At 43.8% G+C, this 19,254-nt stretch overlaps 1 protein-coding gene across 1 annotated transcript; it reads left to right on the top strand.

The window, feature by feature from the left end:
- Nucleotides 1-7,474: 7,474 nt before the first annotated feature.
- On the top strand, nt 7,475-12,279 carry UCHL1 (ubiquitin C-terminal hydrolase L1). Its single transcript, XM_066548482.1, has 9 exons — nt 7,475-7,609; nt 7,713-7,724; nt 8,150-8,278; nt 9,112-9,262; nt 10,493-10,578; nt 10,654-10,701; nt 11,074-11,143; nt 11,475-11,533; nt 11,853-12,279. The coding sequence occupies exons 1-9, from the start codon at nt 7,577-7,579 to the stop codon at nt 11,937-11,939; spliced, it is 675 nt and encodes a 224-aa protein (XP_066404579.1). The 5' UTR covers nt 7,475-7,576; the 3' UTR covers nt 11,940-12,279.
- Nucleotides 12,280-19,254: the final 6,975 nt, after the last annotated feature.

Genomic DNA, 19,254 nt, shown 5'->3' with positions numbered 1-19,254 from the left:
CAAGTTTCTCTATCAGTGACGAACACTGTCTAAACACTTCTCTAAAGCTGTTTGGGTGTTTGGAAATACTCTCCTCCTTGTGTAGTGTGAAAAAATTCCTGAAGCAGAGAGGGAAAACATCCTTCCTTTCTCAGCATGGCTGGTGCTCTGAAAGCAGCATCTGAAGATGCACAGGAGGCACTATAGTACTAGGTTCTAAGAGTGGCTGGGTCAAAGGCAGTTTGGAAGGGCTGACGGTTCCCAACTGGATTTGTTTCACTGTGTTTTTGATGTTAATTACTTGCACTTGAGCCAAGCCTAATAACCTTCCAGCAGCAGCATCCCCAGCAGTGTCAGAGCAGCTGGGCCCCTGCACTGCTGGGGATGCTGCTGCTGGAAGCAGCACTTTCAGGACAACTGGTCTGCATTAGCAAGACTCTGGGTGGTCACCACATGTAAAACACTTTGTGTCAGCATTATAACTTAACCGAAAGGTTATGTTCTGCCAGATGTACTTCTGAAAAGTGGCTATTAATGTAAGGTTAAGTCTCGCATTCTTACACATTTTAGAATCAAAGCCTTGACTTGTAAGTACAAATGAATAACTACTGTTATTTGTCATTAACACAGGAATTGGTGCAGCAAAGACTTTGGAGGTCTTGTTGCCTAAAAACCACGATCTGCTAGCCTGACTGAGGGATGCATTTAATGCTTCTATATCTTGTTACATGTGGAGAAGCAAGAGCAGCTCAGATCTAGGTGTGTGAGGCTTTTTATTTACCATGGTCACAATGAGAAAGAGTCAAAGCTGTGCTGCTCTGAGTCACTACCCTGCCAGGCCTGCACCCCAAGTATATGTAGAGGCTGGGAGCTCTAAGGTATGCCTCAGAAGTGATTAAGAAGAGGTAGTTTGACACTGTCTTAGATGCAGAAAATCTCTTTCCCATGCAGCCCACTTCAGGACAGGACTAGCTAGGCAGGCTCAGGGCAGACTCAGGGCAATCCAGGGACCCCAAGCTCTTGGCTTCACTCACTGGACTGGCAGCAGCCCTGTGCTAACATCACTCTCCAGGTGAAGTAGCTCCAACAGAAGAACCATGCTTGAACATCTCAGACTCTGCAGCTAAAGCTTTAGATCAGAGCACTTCTCTAATTAAAACAAAATCCCCACACTTCTCAAGAATGTGCACATGTAGATCAGGCAGCAAATCCTTTGGCACAAGTTAGTGTAAATACTGTGCTACATCTGTCCTTGTTGATGTGTAGGAGTTCAGGGTAGCAGGACATTTTTGTTATGCAAGTGAAGATTTTAGAGAACATGTTAAGCTGAGCACAACTTACTTCAGAATTTCTGTAAGTAGGGGTGAACAGGTACATAAAGATCAGGTGGAGACAGTTGACCAGAAGACTATTCATAAGATACAACAAGAATACAGGACCATGACAGTTATGTGGAAATCTTTCAGGATTCTGAAAAAAACCTGAGGATTTTTATCATTTATTCATTTATTTTCATTAAGTGGCTTTGTTGTTCACTGATTTCAGTTGTCAACTACTTTAAATTCTGGTTAAGGTCCCATTTGCATAAAAAAGACAGAGTGAAGGAATGCCTTTTACATCTGCCCATCACTATCAGTCTGCTTTTCCTTCTCCCCAAAAGAAGATAGCTTTTGGACATCGTGTAAGATGGTTTGTTGTGGTGACTTGGAGTAGTTACAAGGTTTCACAGTAAACCCCCTGCACATGAGAGTTCATGTGTACAGGTGCCTCTGTTGTCATACAAGCTGGACAAGCCCCTTTTTCTTTTTTTCTTTGAGAGACACAAAAAGCCTTGCTATTCCCTTCTGGTAGAGCCATACTTCTCCCTTCTTCATCCAACAACAGGCTAGCCATTTCTTCATTTTCTCCTCACATTTCCCCCAGAAACACCAAAGCTGCACTAGCATGTAAAGAGAGTGCAGGTGACAATAGACTGGATACAGTCAGCAGCTCTTTAAGGCGTATATTCTGTCCTTTCCCTTAAAAAGTTTAATTCTAGAGGCTGGAGACTGCTGACATAAAGAGGTATTTGGGAGGTGGCCTGTGCTTTTCCCTCAGCACCCCATAAGCCTGAGGAAGTGTATCTCTTCTACTGTACTACTAAAGTACTACTGAGTCAATGTCTTGATATCCTTAACACTGACTGACAACATTTCTCATCTCTCCTTGTTTTCTGCTGCTCTCCTCCAGCTTAGAAGTGGCTTGTGCTCCACAGCTGATTTGAAGCAGCCTTTTATTTTGTTTCACAAGAAACTCATCCTGTCTAAGGTAAGCTCTTCCAGCAGTCCCAGAACTCAGGGAGAGATTAATGTTTTTGGGGTGCTATTGTATGGCTGTTGAGCATTCAGAAACAAATCTAAGGATAGGCTTTGCTATCTTTGCTGAAGAAACTGAAGATTGAAGGGGAGAAGCAAACTGGGGTCACCTCAGGATGGCCTGACACAACACAGTGCTTGGAAAGAGGCATAGTGCTGTACTAGAGAGTGTGTTACAAGAGTCAAGTGCTGCTATTTATGTTTCTCACAACTAGTAGTTTAAAATCACATGGCCCATCTTGTTTCACTTTTGCCTGTTAATCTGAGGAAAACATTCTCTGGATGAAAATGTAAGTAGGTATGCAAGTCCTAATCACAGATCATCCAAGCATTACATTGAAATTAAAATTCATTATTATTAGCTATTACATGTATTATGCTAAATCATTGCACAGAATGGGGTCCTCTTGAAATGTGTGTTTTACATCTCTAGATGAAAGCACTAATCCTAAGAATGTTTAGGTCAACAAAACAAAGAGAAAGGAAGCAGGGACTGTTCTCTCCTACAGGACTAGAAAGATGGATATCCTTCCTGCCTATAAAGAAAGGATAGATGGCTTACATAGCAAAGAAAGCATTTGAGGGAAAGGAGACAGATGCTGATTGCCCAGGTGCCAGTATTGTGTCTTTCGTATCCATTGAGACAAGCCTTGCAAGCTTTCATATCTTTCATAACCAAAGAGTATTATCATTTCATGGGAAGCTGAGACCCTTGTCAACAATGATGTCCCTCCTACCTTTCTTTGTGAAAAGAGGAAGAAGTCACTCTCTGTTTGTACTACTTCTACTGTGACATGCTGCTGCTGTGGTTCTGATAGACACCATCATTGTTTGGTGGATGCAATTTTTCAGAGGAATGAAGAATCATCAGCATCCTGCCAGACAGGTCTGAAATCAAGGAAACCATGGCTGCACTCTTTAGAACTGAGACTCTCAAGGCAAGCCTTCAAAGCTACATTTCAGCAGTTTAACACTTACAGACTTCCAGAAGAGCTCTTGCATTCTGTAGAACACGTTCTCTATCTGCTGGTGGACTTGGCTGTAGTTCAGAGCAATTGCACAGTCACTGCTAGCAGTCAATACACACAAAGGCAGTCCTTGGCAGAGCAGCCACCTTCATCAACCTGACACTTTTATCTGCATTGTTTCTGTTACCTCTCTCCAGCTGGTCTTCATCTCAGGTCAGACCCAGAGTTCACGTCCTTCAGTATGTCCCCACCTCAGAAGCCCTTAATTATTCAATTTCCTAGACAAAACATATGCTTCTTGTGGACAATGAAATACAACAACATATATTTTCCAATCTTTAATTAAGTAAAGCAAGACTTGTGGCCTTTTTTTCCCCATTCCCAACTCAGCTGTAGGCTGTTTTGAATTTCTTTCATTTGCAAGTCTCCTGCTTGACAGTTGAGATGTTCCAGCCCAGAGCTCCTGGCCCATGGACCTGGAGAGCAGCAGCTGACAGCCAGGTGCTGAATAGCAACTGGACTTAGACTTCCTCACATGCTGGGCTGCATGACTTGCAGTCACCACGACTCTCCACATAAGTATTTAAATTAACCTGGATGCAATTCAGAAACAAACATATCTCTCTCTTCTGCTCAAATCTTTCATGGACCCAGGCCCTCTATAAAAGCACTCAATTGCTTGGCCTATTGATCCCTCTGATCCTCTAATTAAAGGCTGGGGCAGTCTCATGCAGGAATTGCTGCAGTGCTCCAGACAATTTACCAGAAGAGAAGGGGGGATGTTACAGCCTTACACACATCCCTGACACCCACTGTCCCAGCAGTGGCCTCAGTTATGCTTTATGTTTGATACCTTGTGACACAGTGTACACGTTCTGGCTGGGATGAAATTTGTTTTCTCCATAGTGCCTGTCATAATGCTGTGTTTTGGATCTGAGTTGGGATTAGGATTTAGAGCAGCATAATCCTACCATTTCAGGGACACATTTGTTCCCTCCACACCTTTCTCTTTTGTCCACAACTTTAGCCTAGAGCTGACATTAGAGCTAAAGTTCAGACCCACAGAGTTTCCAGCTTCAGGGCCACTGTCACAGCAGGAGGCATGCCAAAGGGAGCATGGCACTGCATCAACATTGCTCCATCCATCTGTGTGTAAGTCAATCCCTGTCTAGCACACTGCTATGGTAAAACTGAGCTAATTGCATGATTTACCTCAGCCAGAATTTACCTCAAGCAGGATTTACCCCCAAAGCCAATGGAGGTACTTAGAGTAAGTCAGCAAACACCTTCTACTCATGGAAGGGTAAATGCAGTCACCAGGAGGATGGTGCCATGTAGCAAATCCTGTGGCTCCAGCACCTGCACAGCCAAGGACCTGCATCCTGCTGCCTGGGCAGCCAGCTATGGACAACAATTGTTTGTTTTGAAGGCAGGGAGTAGGGAATTAAGGAGGTTTCTAGGAATGGCTTTGGAAACCTTCTTTTGGGACCTGAGTCATTATAAGAAAATTAAGAAAAGCACATGTCTGAGATGTTTGCTAGGCAGGTGAGGACAATGCAGAAGATGTGGACTTGGACTGCCCCAGGGCTTGGATTTTGGCAGGATAGTAGGAAAATTGTTTTCTAAAGAATATTATACAGCCTCAGCTTCCATTTTGGGAGCTCTGCATTTTCTAAGGCAGCTTTGCCTCCTTTACTACCCTACTTGTTATAGGAACTTTTGTTTGGAGATCCTCTGAACTCAGGAACAGGCCTTAGTTATAGGTCTAGATCTTATGCCAACCTTCAAGTGGAATATGGTGGAAAGATAAATACTGACACCAAGTCCTATATCTAAGACAAAGGAATCTGTCAAAAGATCATATATGTAGCAAAGATTCCTCTGTCCACAGTTTCTAGATTAGACATCTGAGCAAAACCTTAACACTGTGAACAGTGTTGAGCACCACAAAAACTATTATTACATTTGGACAATGCAGAAAGTTCACAAGTATGTCCAGTCACTTTTCCAGGTGAGTATTAATTTTATTGCAGTAATGGGAATGAATTGGATTAAATGTGTTGGGCACATCTATCTTCTTCTCTGAAGAAAGATGGTCTAGAGGCTTCCTTCATCTTTGCAATGAGGTGGATGGGGACTGCATATGACACAGAACTCATTTATGTGTCTTTCTGGAGGCATCTTTATGCAACAGTAGCCGTTTTAGAAGTTTGATATTGTTATACTTACTGTTTATTTTAAAATTAGTGTATTGATAGATTTAACAGATGCTTCCACAGAAACAGTTCTGCTATCACTTCCTGCATGCTGTACAAGCCGTGCAGAGCCTGAAATTACACTTGCACAACTGCAGTCTCCCTCAACAGCCTAGACACAGGAGCCATCCCAGAGATGGCTAACCTAGGGATCTAAGCACTGCCATTGCTGAGGCAGGCTGAAGGCATAACCACCATTTGCTGCTGTACAATTCAGAAATAGGATTTTCTTGCCTTTTTTAGCCTTCTCTTTGGTAGGCTGCAAGATGAATGTTTTGCTATCCTCTCAGAGGAGCTGCATGCAGGCCCTCCTACATATCTGTCAGGGACCATTAGCATTGGACTTGTTCATTCAAGTTGCTTTGATATCCTTGCATCTTACAGTGCATTAAGAGTTCATCATAAAAGGAAGGATAGTCAAAGATACCATATATTGAATATTTTGGACCAATTTTGGCTTGCTTATAGGCATCAAAGGCTGTTTTCAGCTACAGTAAAGGGGGAAAAAAGCAGAAATAAATGGTACTGTGATTTACTGTGAAACTTTCCCCCATCCTCCCCAGAAATCTTTGGTTTTGAACAGTGTGTACTGCTTTTTTTTTTTTTTTTTTTTTTTTTTTACTGTGATAGACTAAATCAAAGGATCATGGGGTATTTCAGGAAGGCTTCTTAGGATACCTGTAGACAAACCTCCTGCTCCAGGCATGATCAGCTAAAAGATCAGACAAGGTTGCTCAAGGCCTTATCCTGTCTGGAAACATGCCAGCTTTGGCCACAAAATACAAAGCCTGCCTTGCTATTCTCTTTTTTTCTTCACTAAGTCTTGTTATAGGTAGAGCTAGTGTGAGACTGCATCTTGAACCTTTTATGGCCATATTTCAAAGATTAATTCTAGGCTTTTTTCCCAATGAGTTCATGGTAAACTGAGTAATGTTGATGAGTAGGTCTCAATTCAAAAACGCACGTGTGCAACCACCTGATGTGAATGATTCTCCACTAAATCACAGTGCAATAGATCTAAAGTTAATTTAAATGTGCTTGAAATGAGGCAAGCACTTAGAAATTTTGCTGTGCTGGGGCCCAAATCATTCTGAAACACAGTGAAAAATCAAAGGAAGAAAGTCATCAAAACCAAACAGACTGCAGACATTCAGCTGACTCTTTTGTTCAGTATTTGCATTGTTTGAAAGACAACTGTGAAGCATCTCGCTTGTCCACAAGGCTGTTTACCAGTAAAATCTGAAAAGCTGTTGGGAGTCCACGTGATTTCTAGTATTTTGAGCAGGTTGGTTTTGTTTCCTTATTCAGACATGTTCTAGTCCAAAGACATTGTGCACAGAAACTGTCAGGTCATGAATAAAAGATAAAAAGCCCGCTATTTTTTAACCAGCTTCACTGGACTGGTTCAGGGGTTGGTCCAAATGCAGAGATACAATCAGCACACAGGAGACTTTTATGTCACATTAATGATACTGGAAATTTAAAAATAAGTGTTTAATGATTTTGTTGAATACCAAAACCATTGTATACTTTTCGCAACTTACACAGAACAGGGGCTGATGCTTAGGAGCAGCTTGGCACACAAATGTAGACATGGGCTTTGGGGATGCATGGAGCCAGGGGCTGGGCTGATGGTGGAGGAGAAACCTGTTGCCCAGGGTGATGCCAGCCGCTTGCCCACGCTCCCGGCCCGCTTCCAGCACTTTCTCCACGCCAACCTCGGGGGGCCGGGGTCCCCCGGCCGCACCCCGCTCCCGCGGAGGCGCCGTGACCCGGCCCCACAGGCCCGGCCGCGCTCCCCCGGCCCCTTCGGCCCCGACCCCCCCGCCTCGGCCGTGCCCCGCTCCTCCCTCTCCCCCCGCCGCCGCGCCGAGTGGGCCAGCCCGCCCCTATATAAGAGCCGGGTGGGCGGCTCCGCGCCCCAGCGTCGCCAGCGGCTCGGCAGCGGATCTGCCGCGGGGGACATCGTCGTGCGTGGGGCACAGCCTGCCTTCTTCCCGGCTCCCGCCGCCCTGCAGCCATGGCCTGGCAGCCCATGGAGATCAACCCCGAGGTGCGCGACGGGCGGCGGGGACTGGGCTGGGGCTGCGGGCGGGTGGTGGGACGCCGTCTCTCACCCGCACTCACGCTTTCCCCCACCCCGCATTGTCTTCCAGATGCTGAACAAAGTGAGTTGCCGCCGCCGGAGGAGCGTCGCGGGCGAGAGGGCGCCGGCCCTTCCCCCTCCATCCCTCGGCATCCCGCCCTGCCGGGGAGCGCCAGCCGCGGTGGCGGTACCGCTGCGCGGGGCGCGGCCGCACCTGCGGAGCGGCGCCTCCCTCCGTCCCCCGGCATCCCGCCCCGCCGGGGCACGGAGCGGCGCCTCCCTCCGTCCCCCGGCATCCCGCCCCGCCGGGGCGCTGAGGGGCTCCGCTCGCGGGGCGCGGCCGCACCTGCGGAGCGGCGCGGGGGCCGTGCGCGCTCGGGGCCGGCAGGTGGCGCGGCGGGCCCGCGCGTTGTGCTGTGTCACCGGGCGCGGCGGGGCTGGGGCGGGCGCGCCCCGCGGGGACGGGCGTGGCGCGGCCGGGCCACCCGCTCTCTGTGCCCCGTGCAGGTGCTGTCCCGCCTCGGGGTGGGTCCTGGCTGGCGCTTCGTGGACGTGCTGGGCTTCGAGGATGAGGCGCTGCGCGCCGTGCCGACCCCGGCGTGCGCGCTGCTCCTGCTGTTCCCGCTCACGGAGCAGGTACGTGTCCCCTCCCGGCAGGGTAGCGCTGGCCGCTGTCTGGAGTGCGGCTGCCATCCCCTAAGCATCAGATGGTTGGGCGTGGATGGCGCTTGGCGCTGGCACGGTGTTGTCCTTGGTCCCCGCCTCCAAATGGCCTCGGCTGAGCTGGGCAGCCAAACAAGGGCTCTCATTCCATCACAGTGGTCCTGTGAGATTTTGCTTTGTATATCAGACTGAGGGGAAAAAACAATGCGTGATCTTGACTGTGAGGGACAGCAATTCCATTACTGTGCTGAATCATTGGATCTGGAGAGGCCTACATTGCTTCTTTAATATAATCAATTGGTTTGATGCTAAGGAAGTGAATGAGATGAAATCAAATTCAGTTAACAGGTTCTTAAAGAAGGATTATAACTTTCCAATAGCAATGGATTTTGCAGTTTATACATTGTTCTGATGGGGAGGGGCTCATGAGGGCAGTTCTAAAAGGCCTATTGTAGAGACATGCTGAGTAGCCTTGTTCAGTGGACTGAAGCAACTGAGAGAGGATATAAAAGAGCCTATCCATTATATTATTTCCCACCAAGCTATTTCCAGTGTATGGCAGAGATGGAGAAGATAAGAACAGTGCCTTTGGATATGACTGAATCATGCAGGTAGTCAGTCCATTAAGTGTTGGCCTGAATCCAGTTTAGGCATATGGTGCTTTACTGGTGCCACAAAGATGACTTTCTGAATAAATCTCTGTCCAGTCCTGATACTGATTCTCCTGCACAACAACTTATTTTTTCCAGTGCACTATACAAGGATAGGACTGTGATGAAATGCCTAAACTAGTTATGTGTTTACAGCATGAAAACTTCAGAAAGCAACAGACTGAGAAAATAAAGGACCAGGAGATCAGTTCTAAAGTGTATTTCCTGAAGCAGACCGTCAGTAACTCCTGTGGGACAATTGGTCTGATACATGCAGTTGCTAATAACAAAGACAAATTGAAACTTGGTGAGTATGAATGTTCTGAAGTGCTTGAATTTCTATTTTTGACAGCAGATTGAATGGGTATGGGCTATTGGGACAGCTTTCTTTCAGGCAAGCCAGGTTAAGGCATCCTGTAATGTTTTAGTTGGTAAGTGGGTCTTCCAGCTCTTGGAGAGGGGCATGTGGACTGCCTGAAACACAAAAGGGAATGTGCTTTGACTCCTGTCTGCTAGCTGCAGAGATATTGTCCTAGTAAGCAATGCAAGAGGAAAAGGGCACTTAGCAGCACTGACCAAAGTATGTCTGTAATTAAGAAGTGCTGTGTTCAGAAGCAGTTATTGACATTAAGCTTGATGTCAATAGATGAGATGGAGTTCTTGATGCTGCTTATGTCTAATGTAAATCAATGTGCTCAGAGCAGCCTGTAAATCAGTCTAAAACATTTTTATTTTTCTTTTTGCTGGACAAGTTGTATAGATAAGTGTTTGTAAGGAGATTTTTCCTATCAAGGTAATAGTTTGGATGGTTTCTTTACTATAGAAAAAGATTCTTTTGTTGTTCAGAGACTAGATCTGCAAAATACAACTACCATTATTCTAAGAGAACTTGGACCCGTTCTGTGGTGTGGGATTCTTTTTTATACAAAGGAAAACATGTGGAAGTCATAGGGAACATTTAAACATAGTTTTGCTTTGTTCTTCAAAAGGATTCACTGGAATAACACTCTTGATGAATGAAGCAATGATGCAGCATATCTTTTATGTGCTAGACCTTAGTGTATCTTAGTACTCCACTAATTTATATTCTGGCAAACCAAAGTTAGCAAGTGCTGCCTTCATTTAAAGGCAGTGAGACAATTTTGTCTACCCATGTTCTGTTAGTTATGTGTCCTTACAGCTGGTACCTTTCTTGAATTTCTTCAAAACAGGGCTGAACATTTCTGCCAAATGTGCAGTGGGGAAATCAGAAAAGCTGAATCCCATTTGAAAATTATTTTTCTAAATGAGCATCCAGAGTTAACTGAAGCACTCTTCCCTGAAACAATCCTGGTTGTTTGTGTAGATTGTTACTAATATCTTCTGTGTTAATAGCTTACCTTGAGTGGTAGTTATAATGTGCTTATATTGGAGATAGTTACAGGGTGAATGCAATGACTTGTAGTTAGTGCAAAAAGCATTGATTTCTGTGGGCTGCATCTAAACTATGACTGAGGTTTTACCTATACTGAATGAAATGTTTGATCATCTTGTGCAGAGGAGGGGTCTGCCCTGAAGAAGTTTCTTGATGAAACAGCTGATTTGTCTCCTGAAGAAAGAGCTAAGCATTTGGCAAATAATAAGGTATATGAACTATACAAACTACTGACAGTTATCAGCACCTAAAGATGTAGTAACCTGTACCTGCTTTCTCTTAAGGCTATACAAGAAGTCCACAATTCTGTTGCGCAAGAAGGACAATGTCGGGTAAGATGTGAATGTGTAAAATCTTGGGAAAATGTTTAATGAAGGTGGCAGAGCAACACTTATTTTTTGTCTGACAGAAAGCTGTTATAGTTCATGGGGAAAGAGAAATAAGTTACTCATGGGTGAATGCTTGTTTGGGATTTCTTCCTCAAACATGGATTGAGAATGTGGATCAAGGCCCAGTTGTAAAATATAATTTGACATTAGGATTTCTGGTGCTTGACCTTGTAGAAGTCTTGCCACAGACCTCTCCCACTGAACTGAAGTTTTCAGTCCTTGGCTTTCTTGTTCAAGTTTCCTCTGTTCTGTAGTCACAAATTGGGTTTGCAGTACTAGCTTCAAACTAACAAATGTCTGATGGTGTTTCCTAAGGTTGAGGACAACAGTGTGAACTTCCATTTCATCCTTTTTGTCAACGTGGATGGACACCTGTATGAATTGGGTAAGGCCTATGAACTGTGTTTGAACTGGGCTTATGCCAGCCACACTGCACAGTAGTGTTGGGGGCTCAAACAAGATATTTTGTGCTAATTAAGCTGTTTGCTGAGACCCTCAGTGCCAAAACACAAATTGTATCTTCATCTGAAGATTTTAACTGATGGCGGGTTACATTGAAGGCCTAAAGCATATTGTCACTGGTGTAGCTGAGAACACTGTTTCCATCTCACTCAGACTAGTGACAATTTGTTTTGACATCCCCAGTGTCATCATATGTGTACTTGTTTGGGTCTGCTATGCTCAGTTCTGCTAATTCAGAAGTATTTCTTTTACAGATGGCCGTATGCCATTTCCTGTAAACCATGGCACGAGCTCAGATGACTTGCTGTTGAAGGTAAGTCTTCTCCCTTGCTGCTTGTTTCCCTGAAATCAAGGCTTATAAAAAGCCTTATAAAGAAGTGAGAATTCTGCATGTGGTATATAGTGGCTGTACCTACTTGCTGTACAAGTCTGTGCTTAGCTTAAATCTGTCACGTTTATGACTACTAAAGGTATTGTCCCTAAGAGCTAGATACCTGTTCAGTGTATTTATTAGCTGATGCTATAAGATTATGTAACTTAGTTTGTGGGACTCAGAGAGGAACTGCAAAGGCTTGTTCTCTGCAGGAAAAGTATTTGGTTAGTCTAAGCAGCTGTATTTTTTCATCCCCAAGGATTCTGCTAAGATCTGCAGACAATTTACAGAACGTGAAAAAGGAGAAGTTCGTTTTTCTGCTGTGGCTTTCTGCAAGTCTGCCTAAGACTCTGAAGAGATGCAAGGAAAGCAGTTTAATAGCACACCAGTAAATGCAGTTTAAACTCCAGTGCTTCAGTACTTGTTAAACACAGCTGTTCTGGTATCTTAAATTATTTCCACCTTTTGCTATACACAGATGCAACATCAGCTGAGCTTATGCTAAAGGATGAGCTCAAGTTTTAATGTGAACGGTTTGGACACATCAGATATCTTTAGACTCTTTTTTCACATGTTAAGTAGAAAATGCTTAACAGGGCTTGTTTGATCTGTGTTATGTTATTTGAGTTGTTGGTTGATATTTCCTTGTCCTTAATGAGAATAAAATGTTCTGCTGGAAGACTAAATGGACTGAAGTGCTGACTAATTTTCTCCAAAAGGAGTTGTGCGGCATCCTCTGCAAGTCCTCTTTTCAAAAGCCCCTCAAAGCTCTCCTCTGAGCAAACAGTTAAGTTAACCTCAGGGTAGCAGGGCAATTGCTTTTTCTAGTGTCTTGGAGGCTTTCAAGGATGGAGAGACACTGGTCTGTATAATGTTGCAGTGCTGCATGCTGCACTACCCTTCCAGTAAGGCTTTTTGTAATGTCCAGTCTGAAACTCATAAGCTGCAATCTGCCACTCTGAATACATTTAGTTTGGAAGGGTAAGGTGTGATAAATTACTGTTCAAATGTCACCTTAATGTGGTCTGTATTAGTGCTACAAGGCACAGAATACCCACTGAGTTGGTTGGTGTTATGTTTCCTTATAGGAGACAGTATTAAAACAGGTATTTTCCCTACCTGTAGCTAAACCAAACCTGCTGGCTGAGGCAGAACACAATCCTGGGATAGGTCATGTGTGCTTACTAACTTGTGATTCTGTTATGAAGACCTTTAAAGAGGCTGTACTTATCTGTCCCATCCAAAATGACCTAAAAAGGAGAAACCCACACTACATAAATTTCTAATAGCAGGTTGAAATTTTGGATTCAAGATAAAGAGATGAAATCTGTCTATAATACATGTTCTTTGGCATGAACCATGACCTGTGGAAACTATTTTTACCCGAGTCTAGTTGCTGTTTGCTCATCTTGCAGCTGCCTGTTGATATTTCAGGTAGCTGTAGGCAGGGAAAAAACACCCTTAAACTTGGGTCTTTATTCTAATGTCCCAGTCATCCCTGGCAACCATTTTATACAGTGATGGGTAACAGACTTGTAGATGGTCACAGGGCTTTTTAGAAGGGTAAATCAAGCTTTTATTAAAGCTCTGTGTGGGCTGATGTTGTTTTGTATTGGGCCTTGTTACTGCTCATGTAATTGCCTGATAGCTGAAGCTGGCAAAGGGTTGCAACACATTTTAATTTGAAGTCTAAGGATTTACTAAACCTCAGGATACTCCAGTTCTAAATATCAGTGCCTTCAGTTTCTGTTAGCAGGAAGGTGAAAACCATGGCTAGGAAAAGGTCTGTTATGTGTCATTGTCCTCTGCAACAGCATCATCTTCTGCCTCTTGGTGGAAGTTGTTGTAGGGTTGGGGGAGAGGCCTCTGCTGCAGCCCTGCTGCAGCGCAGGCTCGGAGCCATGCCTGCGGCTGGGCTGCTTAGCAACACAGCCAGCAGCAGAGGAAACGCAAGGGCCATGAGCAGGGGAGAGTGGAAGGTGAAAAAATCCAGCTACAGGAGGAGAAGCACGAGAAGTGCCAAGTGAGCTGTGTGCCTTACCTGGGGCAGTGAGCTTTAGTGCTGCACAGGACCCTCTCCTTGCCCTTAGGGCAGTTACTGAGGGTATGTACTGTGGCTGTGCCTGTGTAGAGTCAATGCTGAAGAAACCTGAAAATGCTTGTGCCAGACTTTTCTTATTTTCTCACATTCTGGTCCCAGGTATAGTTTCAAAGGATGGAAATATAGAGCAAAACCAAAGAATTAATGTTATCTGTCTACTTATACATAACATCCACTACCAAGGCTATTGTCCCCTGCAGAAATGATGACAAGGGCTTAGGAAACAGCTAGGCTTTACTTTAAACCACCTTGGGTTTCAGAAACAGGAAGATGAGTTTTTGGGGATGGCAAAGATCTTGGGGGCTGGGATAGAGGTCTCAAATCATGAGTGGTCATCTGTAAGCTGAATAGATGGAAGATGTTGAAATATTGCAGTGCAGCTGTTCCAAATGTGTTACTGCATTCAGAAAAAAAGTCACACTGCACAGACAGAAGAGTGTATTTGACAACTTGCAATTCTATTAAATAAAACCAGGAAGATGTTTTAAAGCCATATCAGGCTTTAAAAGAAATGCTTTTTCTTATTCATATTTTCTAGCTTATTTTACCTACTTGCCAGTTTTTTAATTTTAATCTTTGCCCATTATTTCACACTTTGGGAGATATGTGTGGGACAAGAGTTGTTTTTTAGAGTGGTGTGTAGCAAAACACTTTTCATGAGAAGTGCTCTTATAATTTAGTATTTTTAATTGGGCACATCTGTCTGAAGTGAGGATCATTTCTTGTCCCTCCTTGTTGTCTCCTCTTTGTTCTTATAGCTGTAGTTCCATTCTGAGCTGTTGCTTTTCCTTGATTTCCTGTGTGGTCTTCTTAAGTAAATTAATTCTTTTTACCCTCTCTACATCTCATCTAAAGCCCTTCATGTTTTTCCTGAATTTACCCCTGAATTTTCCATGTGAAAATTATTTAGAAGGGCAGGAGCTTGCAAAGCCTGCTGTCTTTTATGCCCACTCTGAAGAAACCGGTGAGTTTTGAGCAAATTAATTTGAATTAACAGATTCCTGCCATTTTTGTGCTGCCTTCCAGAGGTGGACATTCAACAGTTAATATATAAAACTATCCTTGGAAATATTTGAGAAACATTGAAGGTAGGATTTTAGGCTTATCTGTTTAGACATGCACATTTAGAGCTAATTTAGAGCTCTACCAGGGTAGACTGTGTGCAATCCATAATTTCATAACCATTTAATTGCCTGCCTGAAAGCTGTAGTCATCTTACTCTGTAGATGGCAGCATTGGGAAACTTAGAGCAACAAGTCTGATTTAGGACCAATGACAGATCCAGACACTATCTTAAAGTCCACAGCTAGTCCTATTGCTTTCAATGGGATCATTCACGTGCTTAAGCAAACTTCTGAATTCAGAGCCAAATAGCCAGTCCTTAACTTAATCAAAAGGTAGGCATAATGCAACAATCAAAGCCTCTTATATGTATGAATAGTCTTTGGTTTAGGTCCCCAGCTTACTTGCAGCTAATGCACAACTTTTATCCAATATACTGTGCTGTGCACTATATACACTAGTATTTCCATTCTAAATATAATTCTTTTTAGGGAAAGTAAGAAAGGTATGGGACTAGCTGCAGCAGCATCCAGCTTTTGACACACAGGCCAGTTTATCAATCTCAAATATTTAAGATGGAGAAGCAGTTAGCTGAAAAAGGAACTAGACACACTCATATCATCTTTGCCATTAATGCAAAGACAGCAGGGCCCGTGGTGGGCATTGGGAGCAAACAAGACTGGCAATAAACCTTGTAGTCACAGGATCCCTCTCCTAGTGCTGCCAGCAGCCAAGGAGAGGCTGATGGCAGGACTTCAGCTCAGGAAAGCTGTGGACTAATTGAGAACAGACACAATTAGAGAAAAATGCAGCCAGAAGCAGAGTAACAGCATTAAAGTTCCTTTAGTGACCAAAGGACATAAAATATCACTTGCATTTTGTAATTTTTTACATATTGTAGAGGATATTCCAAATGCTTTGAAGCCAAGGGACCTCAAGGGATGAGAGGATGGGTTAGAAGAAACCTCATAGAGTTCAACAGGGTGGGGTGCAGAGCTTGGCACCTGGCTGGAGCCACCCTATGGCTTGGAGGTGAAGGGCTGAGTTTCAGCCTTTCTGCAACCTGCGGGTTATGGCAGGTGCCAAGTTGAATATAAGCCCATATGTTGAGTGCTCTTCCTGTAAGGCAAATCACATACTCTGTTGGGAGTTAATACTGGGAGGAACAAGACCAGCAGGTGGAGGGAAGTTATCACCCATTCATTACTCCTTGGCACTGGTGAGATTGCACCTGGAATAGAGGTTCAGTTCTGGGTCCCCCACCCAGTCCAAAAAGGATGTGGAGGAGTCTGGAGAGGGTCCAGCAGCTGGCTACAGAGGCAGGGAGCATGTGGCCTATGAGGAGAGGCTGGTGGAGCTCAGCATATACAGTCTGGTATGGAGGAGACCAAGGCAAGGTCTGATGGTAGCTTACAACTACATCAAGGGCAATTGCAAAGATGACAAAGCCATCTTTTGTCCTGGTAGTAGGAGATGGTCTATCAAAGGGCAGTAACCCCAAATTGCAGCTTGGAAGGTTCAGTTCAGGACATTTGGAAACAAGAAGAATATTTCTTCATGGGAAAGTAATATACTGGAACAAGTTGTCAGGGAAATGGGAGCATCTCCATCCTTGCAAGTGTGTAAGGGACCAGAAATTAACAACCAGCTTCTGTTAAACTGACTGAGGTTACCTATTTCAGTACAAAAAATTAGAGCAGTGATCAGTAAAGATTTCATTCCCTTTCAGGAAAGGGCATGAAATCTTGAAATCAGAGAACAAAATCTAACAAACGCTCTGGAAAGGAGATATGATCCAAAAAAATGCAATTGAAAACACCCAGAAAATTTGGAAACGGAGTGACTACAACCAAATGGACTGAAGTGAAATGAGGGGCAGTGGAAAGGACCAAGCCTTGCCAAAATGACTCCAATGCAAATCCTGAAATCAGGGAAGAAAGGTAAACACAGAGAGAAGAAGAAATTGAAGAAATCAAAGGCTAAAAAAAAAAAAAAAGGAAAAATTCCGAAACCAAGTGAAAGCAGTAAAAGTGAATGGGATGACAAGAAATGCAGGGAAATGGACCAAAGCTTGCCCAATTAATCCCCAGTGAAATTGCAAGTGCTTTGCGTGGGGAAGCTGCTCCCTGGAGGAGGAGCTGGAGGCTGATGCTGCTGACTGCTGGTTTTCTTCTCTGTCCAGGGTGGAAGGACAAGAATGGCTGCAGGAACAGCAGCCAATGCATCCAGGGGGAGGTGAAGGTTTTGTTCCTGATGGGAGGGTTGTCGCTTCACAGAGAGCTGGGGAAGGCAGAGGCCAAAGATGGACCTGAGGGACCACTTCCATAGTCAATGAATCAGAAACTGAAGTATGAGGAGTCCTCCCTGAGGATGCATGAAACATCCCTAGGGGGAAAAGGAGCAGTGAGTGATGGGGGAAATGGAAAAATGAGCAAATTCCTGAACATTTTTCAATGGTCATCTTTCCAGCAGTACCATGAGACTGTTCAATGAAGTTTCCCAATCCCTTAAATAATTGTGCATCAAAAATGTAGTGCTAGATGAAGCTCAGTGAACAAATAATGAGCTATGTAGAATTGATTTGAAACTTCTGTACTTTTTGGTTAGATGAGCTTCAGACATGCTTAGATGACATTGCAAGGCCTGCAACAAGATACAAAAAGTGAGATCTGCATGATGTTGGAGGAACCAGACTAGGCAAAGGTATTTCTGCTAGTTTAGCATTTCCAGCAGGGTAACATAAAAACCATGACAGTCAATTCCTTTGCTTAGGAACACTCAATACCATACTAAGAGATATTATTACTTACAGCACTGTGGCCATACTGAGTTGCATTTTCTTTTCAAGTCTTCATATGTATGCATGTTGACATCTTAGCAGAAGAGCTTCTACTCTTAGTGTGTTCAGAGTGGGAGAAGTACAGCTTAACTATCCCCACTTTGCAAGTAAGGAATGGAGATGCAGATGCCCTGATTTTTCCAATAAGCAACATATTTCTCAGGATCAATTCTTACTGAACAATGTGAGAAAAGGGGCTGAGTGGATAATTTTTGCCAGCTTCAGAAAGCAGCTGCTACAGGTGTATGATACAGCCCAGTGCTGTTATGAATGGACTTGGTTTTCAATTTTCCTCACTATCTGAGAAGTCATAAAGTAACCTCTGCTGCATTTTAGTAATGATCAGTACCAGTAGCAGTGACAACAAACTTCCCTGTAAAACATCATTTAAATCCTTTACCAAAGATGGCAAAATCCTGTTTGGTTTCAATCAGTCCAATGCATGTTCATGGCCCTTGATGGGCTCTGAGGATTTAGAAAAACTGTTGCTCTTTGTGAAAATGCAGTGTTTCAGGGCAATGAGAAACTGCTGGTTAAGCAGCCAGGGATCTTGTACAATGTGTTTTACAAACATTGTTTCTATGGTCTGTCTGTCTGTCTGCCACAGCTGCTGCAGGGATCCACGTCAGTCAGGTGACAGATTTTATCCTTTGCTTAGCTGCAGTGGGGATGTGTCTAGCTCGTGAGTGTCACTCCTGAGGCTTGTAGTAGGGAATGGACCCAGGAGAGCCTGGGACTGCTGTCTGTCTTTCCTGCAGGGAATGTGCTTGCTATGTTGCAGCCTGAGAACCACACACTCATTGACTAAAAATACAGTAGGAAGAAATTAGCTTAAAATCTCTTTGATTTTCAAAGCTAGGGATATTTCTCCTGCCAGCCTCAAAAAATTTGTGGGGTTTTTTTTTACCCTATAACTTTGCTGGTGTTTTTGAAAGCAAAATCCACAACTACTCTTGAGTCCCTGTGAGTGCAATTAAAAGAAAATAAGTACTGCTGCTCAAAAAGTTGAAATATTAACTCTACAGCAACATTGGTTTTGTTCCTTACTCATTTGATACATGCGTGTCAGGAAATGTCATTTGGTTCATTAGATTTGATGGGGCATGGAAAAGTTCCCTTCTCAAATTTGCTAAATTCAGCTTTGCTAAATTCAGCTCCTAGGCTGCAAGAGGCGAGTTTATTTTTAAGTACTGTGTAGCACTTGGGGTCTGATTTTACAGAGCACCTCAGCTCATGGCTAGCCCATGATCTCAACTGAAATCAAGCCTTCAGTTAGGCTCTAGCACATGGTTGAATTTATGTATAGGCTGAAGTGATTTCCTCAGTCAGACACTTGATGATATTTCCACATCTGTTTAGACTCAGAGCTGAACTCTTTGCATGAGGAGGGCAAAAGTCCATTTGCTTTCAAGCAGAAGCCTCTCACTTGGTATTTTTCACTGTCCATTTCATTGGACAGGGAATTAGGAAACTGCCGGTCCTTCTCACAAAATTATATCAATTCTACTACATCAAGTGGGACAACTTTCCTTGGAATGATTATACTTTTCCAAGAGTTCATATCCTCACTCATCTGACTCCATTTAGCAAGGAAATTACAGTTAAGCTGTAAGAAGACTTACCTGGACTAAATCCAAAGTTTATAAATTATAACAAGGC

The sequence above is a fragment of the Molothrus aeneus genome, chromosome 4 (assembly GCF_037042795.1).
Source record: "Molothrus aeneus isolate 106 chromosome 4, BPBGC_Maene_1.0, whole genome shotgun sequence".
NCBI lineage: Eukaryota > Metazoa > Chordata > Aves > Passeriformes > Icteridae > Molothrus > Molothrus aeneus.
This window is presented reverse-complemented; position numbering and strand designations above follow the sequence as displayed.

Coding starts and splice junctions, on each gene's coding strand:
- UCHL1 (XM_066548482.1), top strand. CDS start 7,577: ATGGCCTGGCAGCCCATGGAGATCAACCCCGAG. Junction 8,279..9,111: donor TGTTCCCGCTCACGGAGCAG/GTACGTGTCCCC, acceptor ATGTGTTTACAG/CATGAAAACTTCAGAAAGCA. Junction 11,534..11,852: donor CAGATGACTTGCTGTTGAAG/GTAAGTCTTCTC, acceptor TTCATCCCCAAG/GATTCTGCTAAGATCTGCAG.